General features: G+C 43.6%; 1 protein-coding gene across 10 annotated transcripts in view; it reads left to right on the forward strand.

The window, feature by feature from the left end:
• Window positions 1–27,925, forward strand: part of SEMA6D (semaphorin 6D) — a 130,389-nt gene that overhangs the window by 96,020 nt on the left and 6,444 nt on the right. For 2 of the 10 annotated variants that reach the window (XM_083870711.1, XM_083870718.1), the window contains exons 1-17: window positions 4,410–4,525; window positions 20,538–20,679; window positions 21,061–21,172; window positions 21,768–21,828; window positions 21,943–22,005; window positions 22,092–22,193; window positions 22,414–22,504; window positions 22,782–22,901; window positions 23,367–23,455; window positions 24,207–24,424; window positions 24,533–24,664; window positions 24,860–25,015; window positions 25,097–25,270; window positions 25,983–26,123; window positions 26,230–26,307; window positions 27,104–27,195; window positions 27,540–27,596. In XM_083870711.1, the coding sequence (XP_083726837.1) occupies window positions 4,445–4,525; window positions 20,538–20,679; window positions 21,061–21,172; window positions 21,768–21,828; window positions 21,943–22,005; window positions 22,092–22,193; window positions 22,414–22,504; window positions 22,782–22,901; window positions 23,367–23,455; window positions 24,207–24,424; window positions 24,533–24,664; window positions 24,860–25,015; window positions 25,097–25,270; window positions 25,983–26,123; window positions 26,230–26,307; window positions 27,104–27,195; window positions 27,540–27,596 (1,909 nt within the window). In that variant the 5' untranslated portion in view covers window positions 4,410–4,444. Of the gene's footprint in view, window positions 1–4,202; window positions 4,295–4,409; window positions 4,526–20,537; window positions 20,680–21,060; window positions 21,173–21,767; window positions 21,829–21,942; window positions 22,006–22,091; window positions 22,194–22,413; window positions 22,505–22,781; window positions 22,902–23,366; window positions 23,456–24,206; window positions 24,425–24,532; window positions 24,665–24,859; window positions 25,016–25,096; window positions 25,271–25,982; window positions 26,124–26,229; window positions 26,308–27,103; window positions 27,196–27,539; window positions 27,597–27,925 lie in introns of those variants that run through there. The other 8 variants (XM_083870713.1, XM_083870719.1, XM_083870714.1 and 5 more) reach the window with 5 other exon arrangements.

Here is a 27,925-nt window from a genome sequence, read left to right on the forward strand (position 1 = left end):
CCTACAGAAAGAGTTCATGGAGATGGGTGCTAAAGCCAGGAATGGTTGGCATCCCTCTGACAGAGGGGAGCTTTAGGAAACATGGAAGTCTGCACTGTGCAGGCTGACACCATAATGAGCTATCTGTTTCAGCTTATGTGGCTTTAACCCTGTTCTGCTCATGAGCTGTGAGGCATTAAAGCTTGATCTTCCTATTTTCTACATTTATGTTCTTAAAAGTCCAAAGGAGAGAATTCTTCACCAATCAATACAGATAAAAAGCCTGTTTTTCTTGGAAATTGTCTTACATTTATTCACGTATTATACATGCCCACCCTGCCCTGTGCAATGGCTCCCAGGATACTGACAAGACAAGAAGACACATAAAACCAGAGCTGTATGAAAATAACTTTTCTAGGTTGTTAACACGAACTACTATTATCAGGCAGACAAATGTTTACCCCTTCTATGGGAACATTACTCATTGAATAGCACCTTAAATTGTCCAACTAATTTTATGCACTCATAATAAATAAATTCTATTCTCTTTTACTATCAAACTTAATTACAGTCAAGGTAAGTCATAACATCGCACTTTGCAATTTAGATTTAAGGACAGTGAATATAAAAACTGCATGTCTACTTCATCAGGAATTATGTATTGATCCATATTAAATTACCTAGCAGTTTCTCTATGCAATGCCTTGCAGTAGGCAGATGTCTGTATGCACTGGCAAAAAAAGGAGAAGGGAGGAAGAAAATATTAAGCTAAAACAAAATGACTCTTAGGATATAACATCATCACTTCTTGGCACCGCTGTGATTTGACCATCCCCCTGTAAATGACATTTGCTGTTTTAATTGGAAATGACACAGCTTAAATGAACCTGTCCTCAAAATCTGAGTTCGATATTTCATTCAGAAACCATTGTGTCCGTGTCTTTGCATGCTGAGTCACTGATGGAGCTCTGGTTCAGCCAGGGGCAAACCATCAATTCCATTTCCCTCAGTACTTAGGTATTTCCTAAGGATGTGCCATTTGAGTAAACTTTTCCTGACCTACCATGATGTGAAGGTGGTTTCCCAAACTTGCAAACTGCCCTGCACCATGTGCACTGGCACTTCTTACCAAATCACCACGTGGCTGAAGTGGTGATGTCCATCAACACAATTACTAGCCGTAATCAGTTCAGCTTTGGTTATAAACACAGTGGAGGCATTCAATCAGAATGACATGTCTGGGTTAAAAACAGTTTAGTATTATCCATATTTTAATGAATAAAAAAACTCAATGTGTTGTTCTAACAGAGGGTGGTTCTGTTACCAGTATGTAAATTTTTAATACTTTGCTTATATTTTCAAATTTATGAACAAGTGTTGCTCAAGTCTGTAAAGCACTTAGAGGGTGAAAAGGCCTTTGGACACCCCACCCCTGAGACAGGGTGGGTTAAGTGCTCCTGTTACCACCTGGGACACAGGGACTGGTCCTCAGGCACTCCTGGCTCTTGGGCTGACACTCACTCCATTTCTGCCTCTGTACTTTCAGATTCTGCTGATGTGTTTCTTTTGCAAATCAATCATTCTAGGGGTAATTAACATTTAAAAGCCAGGTTTCTTTTAATTCCATTAGTATATTTGTGACAAGAAATGTGTTGGCAGAATCCAAAGGTTAAGAGTTACAATGAAGAACAAGTTTTAGGATAAATGAAAGTTAAGGCCTAAAATAGCCTGACAATACCCCATTAATCTGCACGCTATTGACACAATAGTGCTCTGTTGTGTCAATGAGGATTTAAGAAGCTTTGCAGCACATGTTACTGATAGTTTATCATATCAATAGGAGCCTGCATATATTTGTGTTTAAAAACCTGTGGCTGTGTAATTCCCTGACTGCACACATATTGTAAATGCACGTACTTTAAATCCTTACATAAAGTGGTTTCTAGCCATGCAGCAAATTTTGAAATGATAATAAACTACCATATTTAAGTGCAGACATAAGATATTAGTCTTGGCTGTACCAAAATCCTCTAAAATGCTGTACTTCTGGCTGAAGCTCTTTGTCCAACGGGAATGCGATCTGATTCTCAACATTGTGTCACCTGCCTAATTGAAGCAGAAGGAGATTTAAACCATATTAATCTTTCATCCCGATATATGGAAACCTTGAGTCAGCTTGTGGGTGGGAGGTATAGTAGGGAAGAAAGGTCCCTTCCCACAGGCTGCCCTTCTCAGAGCACACAGCCATAGCCCCAGCAGTGCCGAGGGCTGGGCATCTGGTGCCCTCACAGCAGGGATAACCAAGCCACATCGAGGAGAAATTTCTACATGGCAGTCACCAAAGGGGTGTATTAAATGAAAATGTGAGTGGCTCTTCCAGAACTGCAGTTCTCCTGGCTGGCACTACCATCAGGAGTTTCAAAAGCCAAGGAGAAAATCCCACATTTTTAATGCCCTGGTGTGGGTAGCACCTAGGCACCCATCCGTACCCACCATAAATCCCCACCACAGTGGCTCTGCTCTCAGTGTCTCACTTCCAGTGCAAAGGCCACAGAGCTATTCTGTGAAACAAATCCTTCTTTTTGGAAGCACTTTCAGCTTTTTTCTCCCGAGGTTGCGATTCAGTTCCTAACCAAGCGAGTTGCCTCTTTCGCAGCATTTTCATGCACTGTGCAAATTTTGATGCTTTTCAGATTAGGGCTGTTCACGAGAAAGAGAAAATAATGTCCTTACACCTTTAACCAGGCAGCAGCTCCTGGGGTGCCACATAGCTGTGCTGTGTTTGCTGTGAGGAAGCCCATAATGATCTTGCCTTTAGCCTGTCACCACTAGGAAACATCAGACAGAGACAGCCAAGGGACTGAGTTGCCAAAAACGTCCTATTCCCATGGCTGGGAGATTTTGTTGGCACCATCTCTAAAGAGAATTTACTATGGGCCAAATCCTGGCGCCCTTACTTAGATGAATCAGTTCTCAAGAGGCAACGCTCCCACTGTGAGTGGTGCGTGCGTAAAAACCTGCCAGATCAGCCCAAAATACTGCCTGGGAGTATCGAGTGCTTGTCTTCCAGAGGGCCAGGAGTGCTGTGGGAAGCAACCAGCCCCAGGCTTTGCTGTGGAGACAGTGCTCAGCTAAGGGGCAGGAATCTGGGAACTGCACAGGAATGAAGGAGATATTCCCCAGCAAAAATCTCTAAATTACTTTTACTTGGAATTTTTCTTATTTCCAGAGAACAAACACAGATGAAACAGTTTGGCAAGTAATCCTCTTTTTTTTTTTTTCCCTTGCAGGGGCATCCAAAATACTCCATGGTACTTTAAGCCTTAATTAATTTATCTTTCATGTGAAGAAAAATGAATTAGTGACAGCTATTTCCTGGACTTCATTTCTGGGATTAAACCCTTTGTTTCTGGAATATCTGAGGGGATTTTGGACAGGCATTTAAAAAGATGTCATTTCAAGGACATCCCCCCAGCACCACACGCGAAGTACTCGTCTGCAAAACCGAGTCTCATTAGCCTGCAAAATTGCATTGCTCGCCACGACTTTTTTCTTTCCAAACAGAAATGAAAATTTCTGTCTTAAGAAATAGCGAAGGCGGCGTCGGCGATGAACAAAACAAATTCTCGATGGCTTCGCCCCAGCTGTTTACCTCGGCGGCCCCGGGGCGGGGGCAGGTTTGCCGGGGCGGGCTGGGAGGGGCAGAACTCCGGGCGAAGTTTGCCCGAGCCCCGCGCAGCCCGGGGCCGGTGCCGGGGCCGGTGTTGGGGTCGGGGCGGCGCCCGGCGCTGCCCGCGGGGGAAGGCGGAGGCGCGGGGGCAGCGGCCGGGGCGGTGCCGGTGCTGGTGCCGGTCCGCCCCCGCCCCTCCATGGCGAGACTGGCCGAGCTCCTCCGCGGGCCGCGCTCCCGGTGCGCTGAGACCGAAGAGTTGTCCGCGGCGGAGCGGGGTGGGAGCCGGGGGACGGCGGTGCCGGCAGCGGGACGCGCGGCCGGGGACGGGAGCAGGGAATAAATCCATCGGCGGGAGGTGGAGGCAGGGGCGGGCTCTGGCCGGGCGCGCCTCCCCCGCGCCGCCCCGGCTCCCAGCGCAGCGCCGGGATGGGGCGCCCGGCGGGGGACGGCGGGCGGAGCGGGCCCCGCCGGCGGGCGGCGGCCGCGGGCAGCGGAGCGGCGGCTGCAGGTACCGGCGAGAGCGGCGGGAGCGCGGCGGCGCTGCCGAGCGGAGCGGGCGGGAGCCGGCGCCGGCCGCGGACGGGGCAGCCGGAGCGGAGCTGTCGGGTTTATCCCCGGAGAAGTCGCCCCGGGGCGCTTGGGGTGAGTCGGGACTGGCGCCGCGGCGGGGGCTGAGCCGGGCCGGAGCGGGGCGGGCAGCCCGGCCAGCCGTGATTTACGGGCTCCCCGGCAGCAGCAGCCGGGCGCTGGGAGGCAGAGGGAGCCGCGTTTCCAGCTCCCCATCAATTATGGATGGAAACAAATACTGGAGTCAGTTGTGAATTATCCCCGTGGCAGCTCCGCGCCCGCCCTCCTGCCGAAAACAATGCTCAGGTGCAGAGCGGGGAAACTTTTTTTTTTTTCTGGGGGGGTGGGGGCGTTTCATCGCTGCAGAAACCGATACAGCTGCTTTCAAGGAGTAATTAGAAAGGGTTTAATGCCTTCTTTATTATTTATAAGAATGAATGGAAATGAAAGGTCATACAGATGTATCTAGGTGGTTTTTACGCCTGTGTTTTAAGGGGCTGTGGGGTGGTTGTGGAGCGGTTTTTTGTGGTTGTTGTGTTTTATCTTGTGAGTTGAAAAACGCAATTAACTGCTTTTGGTTGATGTGTTGAAAAAAATTGTAGTTCCGGTGGATATCCCACTTGTTAGCATGAATATGGCTAGTCTTAAATGAGTGGGTTTCTGCCAACCTCTCAGTTGTTTCTTACTTCTGGTCAAGATTATGTCTGTATCCCAGGCATTAGCCTGTGAGTAATTTGAGCAAAATTCAGCCCTGTGTGTAAAGTAATTTGTATTTGTGTGTTGTGTGTGGCTTAGAATACATTTGCTTTTGAGCATAGCAGCAGCAATGATGGTTCATAATGCTCACATATGTGGCACTTGCTGTACAGATGGTATTGTAGCTTATCCATGTACACACACACACACGCTTCACACATAATGTGCAGGAATTACAGCAAACTTCCTCCAGAATACTGTTCAGTGCTCTGTAAATGTGTGGCGCTTTTTTTTTTTTTTTTTCCTGGTTATTTCCTTTGGAGGAAAAAAACATGCATCTTTACTGGGATACCTTTGTGCTTCAAGTTGTTGGTCTTATTAATGTTCCCTAAATATTATTAGAAGAAACAGCTTCCTACTGTCTTAGAGGCATTTACTGCTGGTCTGTTGCTCTCACATACAAATACTTTCACAGAGAATTTTCTGAGGTTCTCTCCCTTTTTCCAAGTCCAACAGGAAGCTCATTGTAAAGCTTTGCAATTACTTTTGTGGCAAAAGAGAATAGACGTTTTTCCTGCTTTATTCATGCTATAAAATTCTGTGCACCTCTAAAGTCTACTTCAGTTCCTTTCAGTAAATTAAGCTGTATGGAATCATGTTTAATGTAGTAAATGACGGGCATATTTTGTTATGTTGGCAGATATTGTATAAACATTTACTCTGGCTTAGATAAAAACAAATTGCCAGCTTAGTGCTCTGATTTCTTCTCTATATAATTATGAACTTCAACAGTTTTTGTGTAACTAATATAAAGCTTGAGGTTTTTTTTAAATCAGGAAGAAAAAGTTTGTAGTAAGAATTTATTAGGATTCTGAATTATGTAGCTCAGATTTGTTTTTAGAAAGGCAGCCAAAAAAGTATATCCCAGAGGCTCTACGTTGGTTTATTTAACCAGCTTCTCACTTTCATCTGCACTTTTAGTTACAGTGAACCTTCCTCCCCCATATCCTGCAGTCTGTCACTACCTGTTCTCCTTTATGGTGAGATGCAACAGAGATAACATCATTTTCTAAATGTGCTTTGTGTGATGCAGGAGTGTGTGCCAGGAATACAGTGATGGCCCTGTCACAGCTCCACAAACCAGCTGTATGGCTGCGGGTTTGCTCCCCCCAGCCTCTCGCGCCCTTTGAGCTGGACCATCTGAACGTTTCTGGGAATGGCTGAGCTGACTGACTGTTAGAGCAGATACTTTAGTGCTTGGAGCCACCATAACTTTGCTGTCTATTTAAGAAGAGCACATATTCAGATAGGATGCTTCATTATAAATGCACTCAACTCTAAGCTGATCTTTGATCTCTGTCACGAGAGGTGTGTGAAGAAAAACCCCACCTTGGAAGTTCAGTTCAAAGTGTATGTTAGGTGTTTGTAGTAATGTATCTTCTGGCCTTACTACAGTTGATCACATTCAGATTTCAGTTCTGGATTTTTATGTGTTTTAAATTGTTTTTAAAACATTAGTGTGCTTAACACAGGACTCAGTATGTCCTGAAGTCAGGTTAGACCAGTTAGATGGACAGAACCTGCATGGAAATGTTGAAAAGCTGTGTTTGTTTGTTCTTCTGAAAAATAAAAAACAGTTTGAAATCTGAAGTCAAGTGGAGATCAGGGGTGAATACGGTCAGTTTTCATCGGATGTAGAAGAGTGGTATGACTGAGACTGTTTCAGTTCTAGTCTTTCTTTGTAAAACAAAGGAAACAGTTACTTCAACAGCTTCTGTGCCTGTATAAGCTTAAGTGGAGCTTACTTCTGTTGCAGTGTCTGATATTTTTCAAGGCTTAGAGTGTGTGTTTACTTACTGAGCAGAGGAGATGGTGGTTGATTACATACTCATATGTTAAACATACCTCTAATTCCAGATTGATAAAATCAGGTACCTTTCCACTTGATAAAGTAATGATTTGCTTCACAAGTAATTAAGAAAAGATGGAATAAGGCATATTACTGGCATTGGATAGTACAAGTTATTTTCAGTCTTAGCAACTCTGTATGTAATTAAAACAGTTCAAATGTCGCCTTCGTCAAAACTGCTGCTCGAACAGATGATCCCTTCTTATGCATCCGATAAGCTACTGCAGTTACTGTTAAAATCCATCTAAGCCATTTTATTAAGCTGTTACTTGTTCTGTGAATAGCTGCCAGCCTTAAGTTCAAAAGAAAGTGGGTTCTGATTTGTTGCTGTGTCACATGGAAGAGGTGTGCAGTGAGAATAGTATTACTGCCCTTTCGGTGCTGTCTGTGGAGCTGTGTGTGTTGTCTGCCATAGCCTGCTTTCCCTCGCCGTGGCTTGACAGTAATTAGAGTACAGCTAATATCAGAAGTTGATTCCGTTTATTCAGACAGGAAAACTGTTGAATTGTCCCAGTTCCAAAGTCAAATGTTTGTGTTAACCACAGAGATCAAATCCATAGTGCATATATACAACATATGAGCAGTATTTATTTCCCTAACGTTTCTATTCCATTCGGCTTTTGTTAACTAACCCAGATTAGCATTTTAACAACCCTGAAGTGAACTTCTGCCATTCTCCCTGCTTGGACAGTGTGTGTAGACCATCCATCATCCTGTCCTTGGCCACAACAGGCTACTGGCTCCATAACCATTCGGAGCTACACAGAAACCACCCGACTGTGAACAGCACAGCTGGCTACAGCAATTTTTTCTTCCACGCCACTGGCAACATTGTCTGGCTATGGTAACTAAAGTTAACATCCAGAACGTGAAGTTTCTTTCATTCTGGCACTGCTGCCCAGCCCTGCTGCAGCTCGGTGTGCACACCTGCAGAAGGAAGGGCTGCAAAATAGCTGGGAGGAGTTAGGCAACCGCTGGACTCTTGCTTTTCAGGGCTCCAGTCTGGAGACAGCAACCTGTTGTTTGGAGTGGGATGGCATTAACTCTGTCCATACTTGAGGGGGAGCTTGCTGGCTGAATCCTGTGCGTGCTCAGTGCGCAGGTTGGGATGTGCTTGGGAAGCACCAGCTAAAGAAACAGAACTTGCCACTTTAACTTAGCCACACAAACTGCCAAGGAGCACAGAAAGAAATGGAGAATTTCGGCTGTGTATTTCACACATTCTTGTAGAAGCCTTTTTAGTTCCACAACGGAAACCATGTGATTTCACAGGATCTGTGCCCAGACTCTAATACTTGCTACAGATGCTTTCCTTGGTTTGTTTTGTGGATCTATGAATCCGATAGGAGAGAAGTTGTTACAGGATTTGTTGTTTTATTTCTGATGTGTGCTGTTAATGGCAGGTAACCAGCAGGTGAATGTACTTGTGACTCTGCTAATTTTACTTGTTGGTAATTTTGCATAATTTAAATAAATTGGCCTAGCATGACTGTCATGTGTGAGGCACTGCTTTCTTGCTAGAAGAGAACTTTTGCTTTCAAGAGCAAAGGAGGTCAGGAGGTATTAGTGGGAAGGGAGGGGCTTGATGGGAGTGGAGGAGCAAAGAAGTGGTGGTGGTGGAGGAGGAGGAGCAAGGAGCTCAGGCAAGCAAGTAACATTTGTTCTGTCCAGAATGGTTACAAACCTTGTAAACTAAATCAGTCCCTGGACAGCTTTGATTTATATTCTCACACAGCAGAATGGCCTTGGTCTGCCTGACCTTGGTAACATAACAGAGGTCGTATTTGCACACAGAGACTCTCCATGCAAAAAGGTTTGTTGTTGCCATTACTCTTTTTTTTTTAACCGTTACATCTAAGAGCCAAATTGTAGCCCAGTTTTCTAATTGGATAGGCACTGGAAAAACACAGAATGAAAGGGAAGGATCCTGTTCCCACAGTGGATGGTTTAAAAGAAGAGATGGCAGATGAGTACAGTCAGGCAGTGGCCTCTAGAAGCAGGAGAGCCATGTTGACCTGCATAATCAGCAGCTGTGCTGGTGCACAAGCCACCTAAACATAGCTGAGCTGTGTGTGTCAGGGACAGGGGGCACATACACTTTGGCATCACAGGCAAAGGGGAGCTTTGAAGAGGGCCTGGGATGAGAATGAGGAGTTAATTGGCAGATTCCTGCCAGGGGGCTCTTCAGTTGTGTGAGGGACAGCAGGGAGGCGAACACAGAGTTGCTCATCTAGAAAGGTAACGAGTGAGTGGAGGGGACCAGCATCACAGACTGGCTGCCCAGCAGCAGTGGGAGTGAAACCTCAGAAGAGATGAGAGCTGATCAGCTGGTCATTCAGCTATCACTGCAATAATAGGCTTTTCTTAATGTGAGCTACGTAGTTCATCCTTTTTAACAAATGGTCACGGCAGCTGGGACTTTGCTTTCTCAAGTGATGGTAAAGTACTAGCTCACACCTATGTTGGGTAGGGCCCTCCTCAGAACTTTGTGATGTGAAACAAAAGGTATTTCCCTCAAGTGCTGCTGCCTCGCTTTCCAGGCGTCTGTACGGGCGCTGGTGGTGGGCAGGGACTGCAGCACCACCACAAAGTGTTGCTGCTATTTCTGTGTCTGTCTATCATGACAGATGCACTTTGGGGTCGCAAGAAAATCTTCACGCTTGTATGTCAAGCCTGTGTTTGTGCTGTGCCTCCATTTAGGTGCCCTCTTCCCATGTCGTGTGAACCCCTATGTGTCCCATCGGGCTGTGTAACCATCGAGTTTTGGGTGACCACAGAGAAGAAAAATGCCTATTTAATTTACAAAAAGCTTCATGTATAGTGACGGCTGCAGTATTGAAATTTTAGAAGGCACTTGAATGCAGCCCAGCATGAGGGAGCAGGGCTCTACCTGTTGATGTGATGGTAGCCAAAGCAAGAAAGGGCTGTGTAGGCAGTGTGTGTTTCCTGAGCAGCTCTCAGGAGTGAAATACCAGAGCACTGCCTGGTGGGTCAATGCCCTGTGGAAACAACTTGAACCAAACTACCTGGAAGGCAGGAGAGGACCCTCTGGGCTCTTTGACAGTTGTCCAAGAGCCAGCTTTGGCACCCCTTGCAAATATAGCTCTTTTGTGTATCGCCACCTGGGGACGAGTGCTGAAGAGAAGGGAACGGATAACAGAGGAAAAGCAGTAGTGGGAAAGCTGTCAACAGTGTGTGAACAATGTCCCCAGGTGTCTCATGAAAGGACTAATAAGGGAGGGGGGGAAATAATCTTGCAGAGTTGAATGGTTTCTTTCAATTTGCAAACTTCTCTCTGTGACAGTTTCTTTAACGCAGCACGCGTTTATCAAAGATTAACACCGAAAAGCCAGTAATTTGTTTTTGCTCAGTAAATCATATTTTCTTCATAAAGTAAATGCTGTGTGGATATTTTTAGCATTATGTAGGTTTTTTCCCTGATGATAACCTCAGACAAAAATAATCAAATCTCATGCTTTGGGGATTAATCTGATTTCCTGCAAGGGTATGCATAGAATTTTTTTTTGTCTTGCTTACCACTATACAGGTTTTACTCTGAGAGTGGATTATGGCTTTTCCTCCCCCTAAAGCATCAGGTTTTCATCCTCACCAAAAGCATAACACTGCTCATGGCTAAACAGTGGTCTTCAGCAGCAAGCTGTGCCAGCACAAACCTAAATATTTGGTGCAGATGGGTAAGAAAAATAGACCTGCAGGCCTAAATAGTGTGGGGGTAGGCATTATCATGTCATGTTGTTACACTGGCCAATATTACTAGTGACAACCCAAGGATTTAAGGAAACATTGTAATTGTGTTGGTGATCTGGGGAGGCTGGTGTGGAAGCGAGAACGGGACAGGCTGTAATAGAAAGCTTTAAAGCCCTAAGTCTCCTTCCCTGATTTGGCGTAGAATTCCTCCTGACCTTGATTCAAGCACTTGCAGTCCATATGTTACTGATTTGATTTTTTTTTTTAAATTTTACTCTGAAAGGTCTGATCTGTGACTTCTCTGTGGCTCACTTGTCAAAATGCCAAAGTATTGTGATGCCAGTATTTCCCTGTGTTGCAGAGGGAATATTATCATGAGGCAATGGAGCCCAAGTGAAAGAGAGGAGAGAGAGCTGGTGCCCAGCATGGCTGGATCCAGTTGCAAACACTGCCATGGCTGGGCTCTGCAGGTTGTATTTGCTCTGTGGAAAGTGGGCAGTTCTGTGGTGCAGAGTTCCCCAAATCAGCACAAGGATGTGCCCAATCTTGGGACCCAGAGCAGGGAGAGTCGTGGCTGCACATTTCCCCAGTCCTGTCTCCAGCCCCAAACTGGCAACAAATAGGTGTAGTTTACCTTACTGCATTTATATCAGTTTAATAACTTCAACAGACTGCAGGGCCAGGAATCAGCCAGATCAAATGCTGCACTAATGCATCTGATTTCTAAATAAATAAAAATAAATTTTTCACCACTACTCTGCATTTCTGGTAAGCCTGGTCCCCCTAAAAGACCCTCAGCACAGGCACCTCTCAAGGTATATCCCTGTCCCTCTGAGCATCCCCAGGGTCTCAGAGCATGAGGTGTTCCCCCCTCTCCCCTGTGAATATGTATATACATACTTTTACAAATACACACTTGGAGACTACAAAGGCAGCAAATGTGATAATGTGATCCAACTGTTCAGTGCTAGGCTAGAAAGGAGTATTTTTCTGCCATTATGTGAAAATTTAGTGTGACTGGAACAGAGTCTGCATTTGATTAGGCAATTTAAGAAATGGAAGAGACTTCATACTGTAGGGCAGTGCTGCAAAACAATTGCTCGGAACATGTTCTAAAATTGGTTTGCCTTCACCAGATTTCCATGTGTTTCTGCACGACATCTCAAATGAAAGTATGAGCAGTCACGTGGCAAGTGACAACATTTTGGTATTGTGGTAAATAAAAGCAGCAGTTTAAACAATTAGTCCAAATCCTGAGGAGACTTTGAGATTAAAAAAAAACTAAAACCAAGAAAACAAAACTCTCTATTTACTGTCAGCCTGGGAAAGACATTTCATAACACATCCTTTTACTGGCATAGTTAATCTTTAATCGTAACAAGATAATAGCAATTGTTAACTTTGAGCTCAAAGTTCCTCCAGGTTTTCATGCCTGTGTTTTGTACATTGTAATTCATGGTGCCCAGGAAAGGGGCAGGGCACATGCTCTGCATGTACAAATAGGTAACTGGGTGGCCAGCTACCAGATTTGTCCGTGCAGAAAAACTAAGACTAGTTAAAAATGTGTTGTTCCCCAGTCTCTGTCGGCAGTATTCCTGCAGGCAAGGCTGGCTGACCATTCCAGCCCTGAGAATGGCATACTGAGAATACCAGCACAGTGTTTAAGATCTCTCGTGTGCTTCTTGCCAGTTGAGTCCTCTGCTGTCTCTCCCTTTGCATTTTCCGCAGCCATTTACTTTCTCTCTGAAGTGAGAGCAGTGACATGCAGCAGCCTTTTCTCCAGCAGCAGCAACTCAAGCCAGCAATGCTCCAGCAAGGCACAGTGATGAGATGCTGGAGGGATGTTTGTAGCAGGGGAGAGCAGTGGGTGGAAAGAAGTGATGCTTTCTGGAGTGAGGTTGACAGCAACATTGTCTGAGGCACAGCCTGTTGAACAGCAGATGTGCCCTTTCCACAGTGCAAGTCCCTTTTTCCTCCATCTGCCCTGCTTGTTGGGGCATATTTCTTCCCCCAAACCTCCCTTCCATTTCAAAACATCCCATTCAGTTCATCCAGTAGACAAACCCTGACCTCCTGGGCTCCAGCCAGGACTCAAATGTGCAGCACTTATCTCAGGATCAGGGCTGCAGCCCTGCTCAGAGGGAAGGCTGCTCAGACTGCGTTCTGCAGGGCTGGGAGACAGCAGGGCTGGCAGACAGCAGGCCCGGGGTGCTGCCAGCAACTCTCCTGGCTGTGGCGTCAGCTGGACTTGTGCAAGTTGTGCCTGAGACCTTCATTATGTCCTCACCTGCAAGTACTGGTTCATACCTGTCTCAGAGTTACCTTATCAGATGATGCTTAATCATGCTGAAATGAGTGGCAGTTTGCTATGTAAATCATGTTCTGCAGGCTTCCAGGAAGAACAGTGACTTCCTTCACTTCCAGCACTGACCCACACTTGAAGCCAACCCTCCTACAGGAAGGGAAAGTGATACTTTGATCTAGGTTTTAGGCTTTTGTTTCAGGCCAAGGGGGGCACTTTGGGTCTTACTGAACCTACATCCAAGCCTGTATGTACTTCAGGAGGTAACTAGGTCTTTGCTGTTATGGTTGAAGGGTTCTCCCTAGTTTTCAGGATAAAAGTATTTTGGTCTAAAACACATTAATCAAAGGCCTCAGACACCTCTGACACAGCTGGGAGCTGGAGGTGCTCAGGACTTCACCCTGATGAGCCACAGCTGCTCTCCCCAGCAGGGTGGCTTTGCTTTCCTCAGGATGGGGTCAGGGCAGGGGTAGGAGTTCCTGCTCCAGAGCTGCCCATGGCCAGGAATTAATGGAGGATCAGTGCCCAGAGTGTGGAACAAATGTCACTGTACTGACATTCTCTGCACCAGTCTGTGGACACTTCCACAAATAAATTCAGTATATCCTAGGGCAATCCTAGTTGGGCATGAGCAGTTTGAATTAATGAAATGCAGATCTGCTAAAATGGTGAATCCAGAGCACTGCTTAAGTTAAAGCACCTTGCACTCCATCACTGATAGCCCAGCCCTGGCAAACTTGCAAGGAAGGCATGTCCTGCAGGAGCTTTGCCAAACAGAACAGATTTGACCATAGATGTGAGCTGAAAGCAAAGGTTGGTTTCAGGTGCAGGACTTTCATGTCACCCTTACAAGGGAAGGTAGTTAACATTCAGTCTCAAAAATTAACTTAAAATAACCGTAATTGAGGCAATCACTTACAGTTTGCTCAGCATTTTATTTCCTTTCCTGCTGAAACTATCTGGAGTTCAAGTAAATTTCTGATCACAGGAGAATTTAGCCCTCAAAGTGCTTCTAATCAACCACTAAACACTTGCATCATTAAAAGTCACCCCATCCACTTTGCAAGTTCTGTCAGCTCGTTCTAGAGCAAGAGGGGTGCGTTTGCTGCAACGTTCAAAGCCTGCAAACAACTGAAGTGTAGCTGGCAGTGCCATAAGCCAATTAAGATGAAAGCTGTGATACTCACTGGTAGGGTTTCATCACTTTAATATTAAACTATCTTTTTTTACTTAGGCATAGATCAAGAGGTGTTAATGCAGAATCCTTAAAAGAAGTCAAGTATTATCTTAAAATAACAGACCTGTTATTTGCACTTTCATGCTCAATTAATATCTCAGCTCTAAATATCCTAAATTTTTTCTTCAGAGCTGCAGACTTTAAAGTTGTTATAAAAAGTAAGGATGGCTGCATACCGCAAGTTTACATTTGGGTGTACATTTATAGGACAGAGTTTTTATTACCTATTCATTCATACAAAATCATACTTGGTGTTCCTAAAAGGGACTTCAAGAATTAAGTACCTTTCTTTCATTATAGCCATAAATATTTTTCTGTGTTGATAATTAGCTGGAACAATCTGTCACCAAATTCCACAACATGGATTTATCACATCATAGAGAATCTCTAAGATTTGAATGTACACTAAACCTCTGTGTCAGGCATTGCCTTCAGGAACTTCACTGAAGTCAGCCTTCATTAGAAGAAACACATACTGGAATGACATTAAAAAGAATTATAAGGAAAATCAGACTTGCATTGTATCCCAGTTTGGGGAGGACTTACCATGCTACAATGCAGTCGCATCATTGGAGAACTTATGCATAGATATGACCTAAAATGGGAATCTAATCCCCTGCCTTTCATATCATAAATACTGTTACAGATTTTTAAGGCAAATGTTGCATTCTATGTGGAATACTTTCTGGCTTGTAAGCAAATGACTCATCATGCACATTTCACACAGTAAGACATAGAAAAAAAGACCAAGACCAAAAAATAGAGATAGGAAAAAGAAATGTTGGCTCTCCCTCTAGAGTTTGAGGCACCAGACCCTGGGCTATGCTGGTCTTATATTTTGACTCAGATGGTACAAAAAGGCTCCATTTTTATATTTTGATTACCAAAACACATTTTGGTCTGGTTTTCTGAGTGTGTGGCTCTGCTCTGGAGATATTTTATTCCAGTCACAGCAGGGATTAGGTGCTATTCTGGGTGAGTGTTCTGGTGCATCTATGGTTGCCAATGTGTACATTTCTACAAGACTATGGCACCCCTGAAGGCAGCCTGCACCACCTTCTGAATGTTTTATCTTCTGAAAGGATTGACCTGGTCAACAAACCGAAATTGAGCAACACTCTCCCTTTCTGTACTCTGCACTCACTGGCGAGCTGTGTTCTCTCTGCAGCTGGCTCAAGAAGTTGAACTTCTCCCACCTGGCAGCAGTTACCATCAGCAAGTAAACTCAGGTGCAAATCCTTAGCCCCCTAAAGCAGAGTCACTGCCAGCAGGCTTTTAACTTCATGAAGCCCAGAACTTGAACCCTACCCTTTTCAGTAGTGTTTTTTAACTGCTGTTAGTAGACCATAAGTGATTTGTACATCAAAAGATAATCCCTGAGGCTGCAGTAAACAAGATTTTTAACCTTTCTACTCTAGTCCTTTGCATCCAAAAGAAAAAAAGGGGAGAGGTGCTAAACACAAGTTCCTATTCAGCCTTTATTTGGGTGCAGGTGGAACCTGTGACTTGCTCTAGCCTGGCCAACAGATCTTTGTTGCTTGAGTGTTCTTGTGGTTAAAGAGCATCAAGGCAGTGCTTTGGCCAAGGGCTCAGTGCCCTGAAGCCTCTGTCCAAGGGTGCCCTGTGCCCCTCAGCAGGGCTTGTCTCAGGGGCTCAGTAGAAGTTGCTGGGGTTTGCACAGGATCAGCCTTGCTCTGTGTCAGGAACTGAAGTCTCAGCTGTAGGCCCTGAGAAACTTGTTGAACATCTGTGAACAAGCAGCAGTAAAAGATGGTTCTGTTTTGGCTTAACTTTTATTGTTAGACTGGTTTCATGCTCAAAATTTCAGAAGGTACCATCTGAGAAAGACACTAGTCAGTGCCTTTGCACTAATTAGTGCCCTCAGGGAGCCATCTGCATGCAGGAAGAAACAGTGGACAGCAGGGAATTCCTGGTTTGTCCAAATCCAGTCAGCTGGGATTGTGGGAAACCACATCAACATAAATTGACTAGGCTCAGCATATTACTAATCAATTCTGCCTGTTCCCCCCTCAACATTATGGCCAGCTTGTATTTCCAAGCACAGAGGGGATCCTTGGTCTCACCTGGGAGAGGCTATCATTTACCTGTAGTAAATGACTACATCACCTTCCTCCTCCACCTCAGACTCACCTGAGTTTGGTGGAGGAGGAAGGTGATGTAGTCATTTACTCAGCTTTTATTATTCCAACCCTTTCCTCCATTCCTTGCCAAACCCTTCACGAGTGAGCTAAGCTTTAGGATGTATCTTTTGTTCTGACCTGTCTTGAACTTGAACCTGGATTTGCTGTACTGCACTCCTGTCTGTGCTTAGCATTTTGAGAAGCATTTAACGCGTTAAGAAAATTTTTAAGAATGTTTTTTTCAGTAAGCAGAAGATATTGCATCAGTCTGGTTTGAAGCCATTTTATATGTTGCTTCTCCCCGGCTGGCTAAATGCCCTTTCCCTTCCCCCTTCTCTTTTACGTGGCAGTGCACGGAAAGATGATTGATGGAGCATCACCAGCACGTTGTCAAAGGCTGGAATAGATTAATGGGCAAGAAACACCAGCCTGTTCCCCTTCATGTGTGATTGTTTGAAGGCAGGCTCATATTTTAACAGAAATTATATCCTGCTTCTCCGGATTCCCCCAATCAGGAATTGAAGGATGGGGTTTCTATCTGAGATTGAAAGGTGGTGGCAGCCACAAAGAGCCAGTTTATTACTTGGGACAACTGCCTGCCTCCCATTTGACCAACAGCATCTCCCTGAGGCCTGTTTCAGGCAGGCTGCTCGCCTCCTTAACAAGGTGGATTTTTGCCACCAGTTAACATTTACACCTCTAGTCCTTTCTCCTTGCAGGCACAACTCATTATGGCATAGGCCACGTGGGCAGAGGAGCTCTGATCTGTGAGTAGCTTTTCACCTGAGGGACACTGGTCACTGTGCCTGTGCTGCAGGGAAGGAGCACATCTGACCCCAAGCAGCTCAGAACCTTTGAAAAGGCTTTTTTCGTGGTTGGCCTTGGTCACAAATTCCGTCTTGATCTGTGCCTCAATTCCCCAGCTGCAACACAAGGATAGCAATATGGTAATTTCCAAACATTGCACTTGCCATGGATTGTTTTCTAGCAGAAATGCTAGGAATGCAATTTATAAGAGAAATTAATCAAAGACTGGGCTGAATCCTGGCAAGGGAAAATAATCAAACCCAGAGTATGAATGTTTTCTGCATTTTCTTGAAGGTAGACATTGCCAGCATTTCGTAATCAGCTATTCCAGGCCCAGCAGATATTTCAGCTTTGTTATTTGTAGTCCCCAGTAGTGGCCTCCACTAAAAGGTTTGAATGTGGCAGGAATTACGACTTTCACACTTGTCTATCTGTGTGTACCAGAAGGCCACACCTGGCTGTCATAAACCCCTGCTCCAAGGGCTAGATGGGGCCCATTTTTCTGATTACCCAGGAAACAGCTGTTCTTCCCAGTTTATTCTCTCTTCAATGGTTCTGATCTCAAGCCTGTGTCCAACCAGATAAAAGCTGTATTTAAGAGCCTCTTGAAGCAGGTGCATTTTCTTTTCATATGTAGCTGGAAAGCATTGCTACTGTTAATATTCTTTTAATAATTCCACAAGCAAAATAATAAAGAGATCTGTACTTGTTGCCTGGCTGGTGAGAAGTGATTACCTGTGGTTTGCTGATCCAGTGCAGCTCTCTGTCTGCTTTTCTGTCTTGTGACAAAGGTCTGTGCTTCATGTTGGTATTTTCTTTCATAGAGATTTGTGACAGATGATGTTTAGTTAGAAAAGATTGCTGAACATAACTATTCCTGCCCTGTACCTTCTCAGGGTTCATCTCTAGAGCGTCCTGAGATGTTTGGGGGGGTTTTGGGGAAGACATAAATGAGAATTTGTTTCTGCTCTGGATGCAGCCTCTGGGAAAACACATCTTCTGGATTTACATCTACAAAACTTCACATTCTTTTAGGGAGTTTGATACCCAGCCTGAAATTTGAATATGTTTGAGAGAACAGATACTTTGTTTACCTGGCATTTCATTGTTTCCTGTTTGCTTTTGTGACAGTTTACTGCATATTGGCCATGATAATCATGACATAAAAACAAGTTACCCTTTGACTGTTGTGACCTAAAAGCAAAAATAAGTTGCCCTGTTTTCTGCAGCCATTTCCTGGAGTTCAGAAATCAGTATCTGCCCCTGTAAGGCAGGTTACACGGAAGTTCTGTAATTGTCACCCCAGTCAATTCTTCCCAGATGGAACAGTGGAAGGAAAAAGAAACTTCCTGTTACAAGCCCCTGCTTGGTACACGTGGAACTTGTACCAAGTTGTTCTTGTACCAAGAAGTTTGCAAGTTGTGTGTAATTTGAAGCCAGGCCAGGGTCTCTTTGAGTCCTGATGTGGGCCACAAGCAGCCTCATCTTCTATGCTGACTGCAGCCGACATGTCTGGGAGAGCTTCTTGCTCTTTGGCAATTTGTATTCATTTGTTCTCCAAGAAAACAAGGCTTCAGGGAGGACTTTTACTAAGCACCTTATAGATGTTACTGTGCACCAACTGAACATGCAGTTTATGTGTCTCCCCTTTCTTTTTCACTGGAAAAGGAGTGGGCTGGATATTTGGAGCCTGCTTTTCCTTACAAAAAGCAAAAAAAAAAAAGATTGTGTAAGCATTAATGATTTGTTATTGTGTCTGGGAGCCACAGTGCTGCAGGACTTTGCTCTAATGGTGCTTTCACAAGAAAGAACTAATTTGACTAACTTTATTAATTCCAGTTTGTTTTAAGTTTGCTCATTAGTAATTTAACGCAAGATGCTTCAGCTGAAGAGGCCATGTCAGGACAAGGAAGAGCAGAGGGAAAGTGCCAGGAATCATTAGTGTTTATTAACCACTGCACTCATCAATCTTGACTAAGAGCACAGCCCATTCGTTCTGGACTGGTGGACTGAGATACAGAAATATCATTAACAGAGGAAAATGCTTCTTTCCAGGTCAGTCTGTAATGGGCAGGCATCCAGACAACACCCCCACCCCCATCCCCAAGTGTTCCCAGCCTTTCAGCTGGTCTCCTCACAGTCCAGCCTGAACTGACAGCTCAGCAGCCTCTGCAAGGAGGAAGCCCTGCCCCTAGCCAGCCATAGCATCAATTAACAAATACAGCATTTTCATCCCCCATAAGCATTACTGAAAGGTTAAGTGTTGTTATGAAGGGGTTTCTTTAATTGCTTTTCAAATTATTAAATGATTAATACTTTTGTGCTTTGCTGGATCAGGCCTGGCACTTTGTGTTGGCAACATGTTCTTCTCACTAAAAGTCTTGAAACATTAAAATGGAATGGTTTCTCTTTTTTTCTGTTTAGACAAAGCATTTAATAACCAATTTCAGCAACTGCAAGGCACTGAGCTGATGACTCAGAGCTCTGACCTGTGAGTCGGGGCTGAATGAATGCTTCCAAAAGGTTGGAGGAGGGAATAATACTACATTTGCCAGGTTTCTAATGAGAAATATGACCCCTGCCCAGTCCACTTGCAGTCATTAAGGATCACATTTCACTTTGAGATGTGTTTTCTTGCATCCTACCCAAATTGCAACTTGAGTAGTTACATTCTGCTCACTAAAATATCCCTGTGGTTTAATTGAAGAAGTTATGTTTCCCTTCCCCTCTTAAAAGCTTTGTTGTATAATGTTGTGGTGCTGTCGTGATCTGTGCTGTGTGATCTGCAGAGCACACACACAACCCCCAGGTGAAAGCCTCTGAAGCCTTCGACAGCAGGAAATAGAATGAGGGGGAAGATGGCATCTTGGGAGGGTGGTTCAACATTGCATCCCCATTTGAGTCTCTTGCCACCCTTGTGAAGTGTGTGACAAGGCTGTCACACTGCAGGGACAGCATTTTGCATTTACTTTGCACATGTGTAAGTCACTGCACAAGGCAAAGCATCAGGTGCCTGCTCCTGGGCAGCAGGTCTGTGACAATGGGCCCAGCCTGGAAACAAGCAATGACATTAAAACACAGCAGGGATGTTCAGACACATTGTGCGTGTCATGACGTTTTGTGGATGAGATTTAAGTACTTTATGGGAAAAGGGTTTGTGCTGGATGACATTCGGTGATTGAGGGGATGGAAAGAGATTGCAGTTTAATTAAAATTCTAATCCCAAGTTTGACAATTTTTCTTGCCAGGTCAGCAGCCTGTATGTTCTATTTCTGATTCTGTGAATTAAATGGGCTGACAGTCATCAGCTTCTTCAGAAATGCCCATAAATCCAGCTAGAAATTAGCAAACATCAATATGTTTCAGAGCAGCTTGGAGCGGGGCTGTGTCACGCAGCAGTTTCCCATCAGTGTCCCCTGCTGCCAGTGCTCAAATCCAAACAAAACCCCTCTTGTGCAGCAGGAAGTGGTGTCAGTGTCCAGTGCTGCAGCAGCCTCACCACCGTGTCCCTGTTTCAGGTAGTTGAGCAGTGCTGTCACCTGTCCCCAGCCATGAGGCTCCCCGTGCTCTGTGCCTTGGTGACGCTGCTGAGCCTGTCCCGCTGCCGCGCCGTCAGCTTCCCCGAAGACGAGGACCCCATTAACGTTGTGGACTACCACTGTAAGTGAGCAGAAAGGGCTGCTAAACACCAGGGAAAAAGTTCTGATGTTGTTTTTATTTTTTCTCTTCCCTCGCCCCACCATGGGAAATTAAAAAAAAAAAAATCTGATTCCTTTCAAATTGAAATGTGTTTACTGGCTTTGTATCTTTAATAGAACACTTAATCATTTTCTTAAAAAAGCAATCAGAAATACAGCAATAACTTCAGGAAAAAGAACATTTGCTGACATTAGCCATCTTTTCCTCATTTATATTCAAGACATTACTCAAGGAATTTAGTTTAAACCCTTCTACACCTAGTATATACAGCTAATCAATGCCATATATTGATTCTTTAGCTCTATAATCCTGAGTGATGGTGTAGCCCATTTTTACTTGCAGATTCAAGGCAATATCCAGTATTTAGAGGACGCCCTTCAGGCAATGAATCTCAGCACAGACTGGACTTCCAACTAATGCTGAAAATTCGAGACACGCTTTATATCGCTGGCAGGTAATTTTCCTTCACTCAGTTCATTAGATTAAAATTCTTTTCTCTTCTGGTTTTGCATTTATGTGTAAAATTCATTTAGAAAAATCTGCAGAATATGATAAAAATTAGAATTGGGGCAGAATTTCCCAGAGAAATATACCATATCTATGGCCAGTGCGTGAAAATTGGATTTGAAGGCTGCAGTTACTGTAGTTAAGCTTAAACCAATGATCAAATGCTCTTTTCCCTCTTTTATATTACTGCCCTGCCTGATAAAAACCTCTCCTGATCATTTTAAACTCGGACTGACACGTCAGGGCTGTAGGAAGTGAGGATAACACCCTTGCATATTTACAGCCCAGGTTAATCCTCAGCAGAATGGACAGACAGGGGTGGACAGCTGGACCCTGCAGGTGCTGTCTCAGAACCACACCAATAAAAATCAAAGCCACCCCATGTTACCTATGAACAACCTTCTCCCATTTGCATTAAACACAGAAAATCCATAAGCATAGCAATTACTGGTCTAACCTAACATTCTGAAAATAGATTTAGTTTATCAGATAGAAGCGCAGAATTAATGAATTTACTGCTGTTTTTTTTACCCTTCAAACAGGGACCAGGTTTACACTGTAAACTTAAATGAAGTTCCAAAATCAGAAGTTATCCCAAGCAAGGTGAGCAGATGCATGCTGGGAAGGGAAAGGTGTTTTCTTTGGTTTTAATTTTTTTTTTTTAAGGACTTGCTGTGGCGAGAAATTCAAATGTTCCTTTCTGGTCTACTTTAACAGAAATTAACATGGAGATCAAAGCAGCAGGACAGAGAGAACTGTGCTATGAAAGGCAAACATAAAGTAAGTTTGGCACATTATAGAAAAATGACACTAGTATTTATTATATACATAGAGTTTGTGATTAATACATCTTACTCTCTTTTCAGGATGAATGCCATAACTTCATTAAAGTCTTTGTTCCAAGAAATGATGAGATGGTGTTTGTCTGTGGAACAAATGCATTTAACCCTATGTGCAGATACTATCGGGTAAGAGTACTGAAGTTGTCATTAATCTGTTATTGGTTTTGCTTGCACTGGTTATGCCATAGCAAATACATCCAGTGTGCTTGGAAAATGCTGCAAGGTGAAATAAAAACAGACAGAAGCCAATGTGCTGAATTAAGTTTTGTGGAAAGACAATGTTTTGCTTTTGTGCCAGTGCACAAAATAGAAATGACACTATCACCCATTTATTTTTCTTCTCTAGTTGAATACATTAGAGTATGATGGGGAGGAAATTAGTGGTTTGGCAAGATGCCCATTTGATGCCAGACAAACCAATGTCGCCCTCTTTGCTGGTAAGAACTTTTACTTGTAATGAGTCTAAATGATTAATGACACCAAAGGAGACAGAGAGCTTTTAAAGCAAGCACAGGAAAGCTAAAGGTGTCATGGTGCCCCTGCTCTTAAATTTTTTAAAGGGCCTCCAAAGGATTAGAAGCTGACCTGTTAATAAATAGGTTACAGCAGTGTGGGGAAGTGTGACAGTAAAGAAATGGGGAAAAATACAGGCTAGTCAGAATTCTCTAGATTATTAAAGGCCTCTTAATATCATGTTTTCAACTTCCATTTTAGATGGAAAATTGTATTCGGCAACAGTAGCAGATTTCCTGGCAAGTGATGCTGTTATTTATCGCAGCATGGGGGATGGATCTGCCTTAAGAACAATAAAGTATGACTCCAAATGGATAAAAGGTAATTTGGGGAGTATTTTCCCATACACATGGCAAATGTAATTGCAGTGGCACAGAAGGTCAGGTTATTCGCAGCCAGCCTGGTTTACACATATGCTACAATGTCAGCATGTATGAGGCTTTCAGAATATTAAAAAGCTGCATAACGCAAAAAAAAAAAAAAAAAAAAAAAAAACAGACAAAATTTTCGTTAAATGCTTCAATAAATGAATTTGCAGTAACAAAATACCTTAGTTGAAATACAGTTTCTGTGGGGCCTTTTTACAGTCCATTAGCCAATGCTAAGGACTTCAAGTTCATTTAAAACTCCAATGCACCTGTATTTGGACATCCTAAAGTATCTGCAAGACTGGAGCTCACATTGGCTGGTGTGCACCTGCGGAGGAGCCACCAAGTCTCACAGTGTCATTGTTGTGTTCCCATTGAGCAGTTCTTTGAAGTAACTTCTCCTTGCTCTTTCTTACAGAACCACATTTCCTCCATGCCATAGAATATGGGAACTACGTTTATTTCTTCTTCCGAGAAATTGCTGTAGAGCACAACACTTTAGGCAAGGTCGGTATCGTCACCGTGAGCGTTGAGTCATAGCAGAAAGAGCTCATCCTAAAACAGCATCAGGAACTAGCACAGTTCATAATAGGATGGAGGAACTGGGACAAAGCTTGCACAGTTTTACCACGGTTATAATTTACAGGGAGGGGAGAAAAAGAACTAGAGCAGTGCATTCTTCAAGCAGAAAGCTGTTTCTGTTCTCCAGGCCTCGCTGTTAGTGAGCTCACTACAGGTGTCTTTCAATGTGCTGTTCCCTTAGTGCTGCTGTTGCCTTAACTCTTGCACCAAGTAATGGAAAAGCTGAGGGTGCTTTCATGCTTATTAAAGAAACAAAAGAAAACAACACAAAAGGAGAGTTTCAAAGAAGTTTCTCTAATGTCCCTGGATATTGAATAATTCAGTCATGCCAGTACAGAGTATAATACTCATGCCTCACCATGGAAGGATATTCTACAATAAATTATTAAATCCCTTACACATGGTTAATTAAAGTCTTTAAATCTCACTAACAATATGATTTTGAAGGCAAAAAGGGTGGGAGCAAACTGTGGAGATGCATTTGCTTGGTGATACATTAAGATGCCTGTGCACTACAAGCTGAACATATTCTGCTTTCATCTTCTTTGTGCAGATAAATGGCAGCTTCCTGTTAACAACATTATCTGGGTGCTTTATTAAGGGCTCAGAAACAAGCACTGTTTCCCTTGCATCTCTCAAGCCTCTCTCCCTTTTTCTTTCTTCTTGCCTTTCACAGGCTGTGTATTCCCGTGTGGCACGCATCTGCAAAAATGACATGGGGGGCTCCCAAAGGGTCCTGGAAAAGCACTGGACATCCTTTCTGAAAGCTCGGCTCAACTGCTCAGTTCCTGGGGATTCATTCTTCTACTTTGATGTTCTGCAGTCCATCACAGACATAATAGAAATCAATGGAGTGCCCACTGTTGTGGGTGTATTCACCACACAGCTCAACAGGTAAGAGATGAGCAACCTTTCATCAAAGGCAGATCTCAGGTTCTCTCTTATGCTGACATTGGTGCCATTGTAATCTGAGTTCTTGAAACTATTTTTTGAATTTTACAGCATCCCTGGTTCAGCAGTGTGTGCTTTCAGCATGGATGACATTGAGAAAGTCTTCAAAGGGAGATTTAAAGAACAAAAGACTCCTGACTCTGTTTGGACAGCTGTACCTGAAGACAAAGTACCAAAGCCAAGGTAAAAGGTTCTCACTCATGATGTCATAACATTGTCCCTGTAAGAGATACCTTAAATCAGCTACACTCTTGAGTGCCTTGTTGGGTAAAACTCAAAGCAGAGCTTGCCACTTCTGCCACAAGGATGCTCATTAACCGGCTGCCTTCTCTCATTAACTAAAATATCAAGAGGAAAACAATATTGTTCTCATTTCAGACCTGGCTGCTGTGCAAAACATGGCCTAGCAGAGGCTTACAAAACCTCCATTGATTTCCCAGACGAAACACTCTCCTTCATCAAGTCTCATCCTTTGATGGACTCAGCTGTTCCCTCAGTCACTGAGGAGCCCTGGTTTACCAAAACACGTGTCAGGTATGACAGTTGAAAAGTAACACCTGTGAAAAGAAAACCAAGAAAACTCACTGTTAATGATGTGCCTTTTGGTCTTGCTAGATACAGATTGACAGCAATTGCTGTAGACCACGCTGCTGGACCCTACCAGAACTACACAGTCATATTTGTTGGCTCCGAAGCAGGAGTAGTACTTAAAATCTTGGCAAAGACCAGGCCTTTTTCTTTGAATGACAGCATATTACTGGAAGAGATTGAAGTATATAATCATGCAAAGTAAGTATTACCAGAACATCTAAGCTCTTCATCTAGTTCTTGGTACCTAGCTAAAAGGATTATGGTAAACCAGCTCATTATCACCAACATCACCACTCGTTTGTCATTTTATCGTGTTCCTCATGTTGAATAACCTGAAAGTATTTGGTCACTTGCCATTTTGCATGGGTTGAATGAACAATCTAATTCCACTCCAGTGACGTCAGTGTCACAGTCTAACTCTCTCACAAATACTTCTGAAACGTCAGAAGTATTTGCTGATGTTAAAAAAGAAATGATCTGTGCTTATCTTGAGGGTTGCTCAAGAGTGCCCAATAGTGTATAACCTATATCTGATCACTTTAAACTTGTTTATTTTTTGGCACAAGAATTTGGGAATGGAAGCATTCCAATTAGACTCTACAGGCATCCAATACAGGACTCCTCTTCTGCTCTCTCACAATATTTATGCTGATTGAGAGAACAAAGAAAATGGATTTGGATTATTTTTTTCCTATGTAGTTCAGCCAACTTCTCACCTAGCTGTTAGCAGGAGCCAGAAGCCAGCATTTGATAACTCAGGGGTTTGTTTAGCAATGTTTCAGCAAAGAGTAGCAGGTTACATTTATGTGTGTGAAAAGTTCAGCAGCTACACAGACAATAAATAAAATGTTTACTGCACGAAGTACTACAGTCACTAAAGCATTGGCCTGCCCTTGTTTTTGCTGACCAGGTGTAATGCAGAAAGCGAGGAGGACAGAAGAGTCATTTCCCTCCAGCTGGACAGAGACCACCATGCTCTGTTCGTGGCATTCTCCAGCTGCGTCATCAGACTTCCCCTGAGTCGGTGCGAGCGCCACGGGTCATGTAAAAAGTACGGCTCGTTCCTGAACTGCCCCTTAGTGTAAGGGCACCAACAGTTCTTAGGAAGGAAGTAAAAAATGCATGATCATGATTTTTTGGGGTTTTTCTCTTGCAAGGGCTTGTATTGCTTCACGGGACCCATACTGTGGCTGGTTAGACCATGAGGCATGTGGAAGAGTGACACCAAGCATGCTGTAAGTACTCCTTTTCAAGTTAGCCCAGCATCTCTAAATGTGCTTTACAGACCCCACGAGCTCATGCCCTTTGCCTCTTCTCTTGCACATAGTTATTAAATCTCTATTTTTTTTTAAGATTTTTTTTTAATGCACTGTATATATAAGAGAACAGAATGCTAAAGTCTGGCCTAATTCTGCAACCTCAGGGTGAAGACTTGCTTTCAGTGGGAGTTTTACATGTGTAGGAGGACAGGCAGACCTGTAGGAAGAGCAGTTGAAAGCAGGAAGGCAAGCAATTGCAGCATGCAAACCTGAGCAGCTCCAAAAGGATAGGACAGAGTATCCACTCCCAGGCATGCTCATGGTCAGGGCGCAGGCAATTGCAAATATGAAAGCACAGGATTCACAGTGGGAAGAGCAAAGTTGTGCCTACCCACTGGAGCTGGAGTGTTATATATGCATACCAAAGGCATTTTGCACAAATCAAGTCTGTAATATATGGTGCACTAGCAGCTGTATCTTAAAAAGAGGCCTTTGTAGCAGGCCAGTGCAAACTTTAACTGGTATAATTGGATGGTTGTATCTAAACCCAAGAGCATGCCCAATGGAGAAGATATGATGTAGTTGCTAAAAAAAGGATTGTTTTTCTTCTATTTCCTGGCATAAGCACACACAGATAGTTTTAAAGCCGGACTATCCTGTACATTTTGTACAATCCTTTGGGCCATACACTGGCTTTGTGTATGTTTCCATCTGCTGCTTCCAGAAAAAAAATAATCTGCATTTGTATCCTTACTAATACTGTTAATTGCAGGTTCTCTTTGTTTATTTCATACAACCACAGCACTGGAGGATTTGTACAAGATGTCGAATACGGCAACACGGCACAGCTTGGGGACTGCCATGGTAAGGCACAGTCACTGCTGCTCCTTTGGAATGTCTCACCATAGTCTGTGGCCACACCTCACTGTGGATGTTAAATTTCTGATGAGCTTTTCAGTAACATGATGAACACATCACCTGGTGTTACTGTGAATGTTCACAAAGCTGAGCTTTTTAGTCCTGGGTGGCAGAGTTTTTCTCTTTCCTTCACCAGTTTACAGCTATTTGGGGTCTACAGCAAAGTATTGAAGAATTTATTTTTTGTAACCAGTGATATTTTAGTTTTTATTTTCCATTACTCAGGTTTGAGATCTTTTGCTTTCTTTTTGTTACTTTTTACTGATTACTTGTTCCTTTAATTCTTTTAGAAATTTTGCCTACTACAGCTACACCAGATTACAAAATATTTGGCGACCCAACATCTGGTTAGTTTTTTTTAATTTTTTTGAATTAATGACCTTTACTTTCCTTCAGTTCAGCATTTTCAGCCCTTTTTTCCTTCCTTTTGCACAGTTGGCAATCCTCCATTTTTGTGCTTTTACTCATGTTCCCACTGATGGTAAAGATAGTCAGACTCTTCTCACTCAGCACTTCACCCTGTGTAGCCGCATGTTAACAGCTCATTATTTATGGAGACATCTTTTATTAAAGAGCCTGATTAACATAGATGACATCTTCACTGCACGAAGTCCACTAAGCTTTACTCTTGATCCCCAGCCATGCGTTTGTGAATGCCCCTCTTGGTCATCTCTAG

The sequence above is a fragment of the Zosterops lateralis genome (assembly GCF_965231275.1).
Source record: "Zosterops lateralis genome assembly, chromosome: 13".
NCBI lineage: Eukaryota > Metazoa > Chordata > Aves > Passeriformes > Zosteropidae > Zosterops > Zosterops lateralis.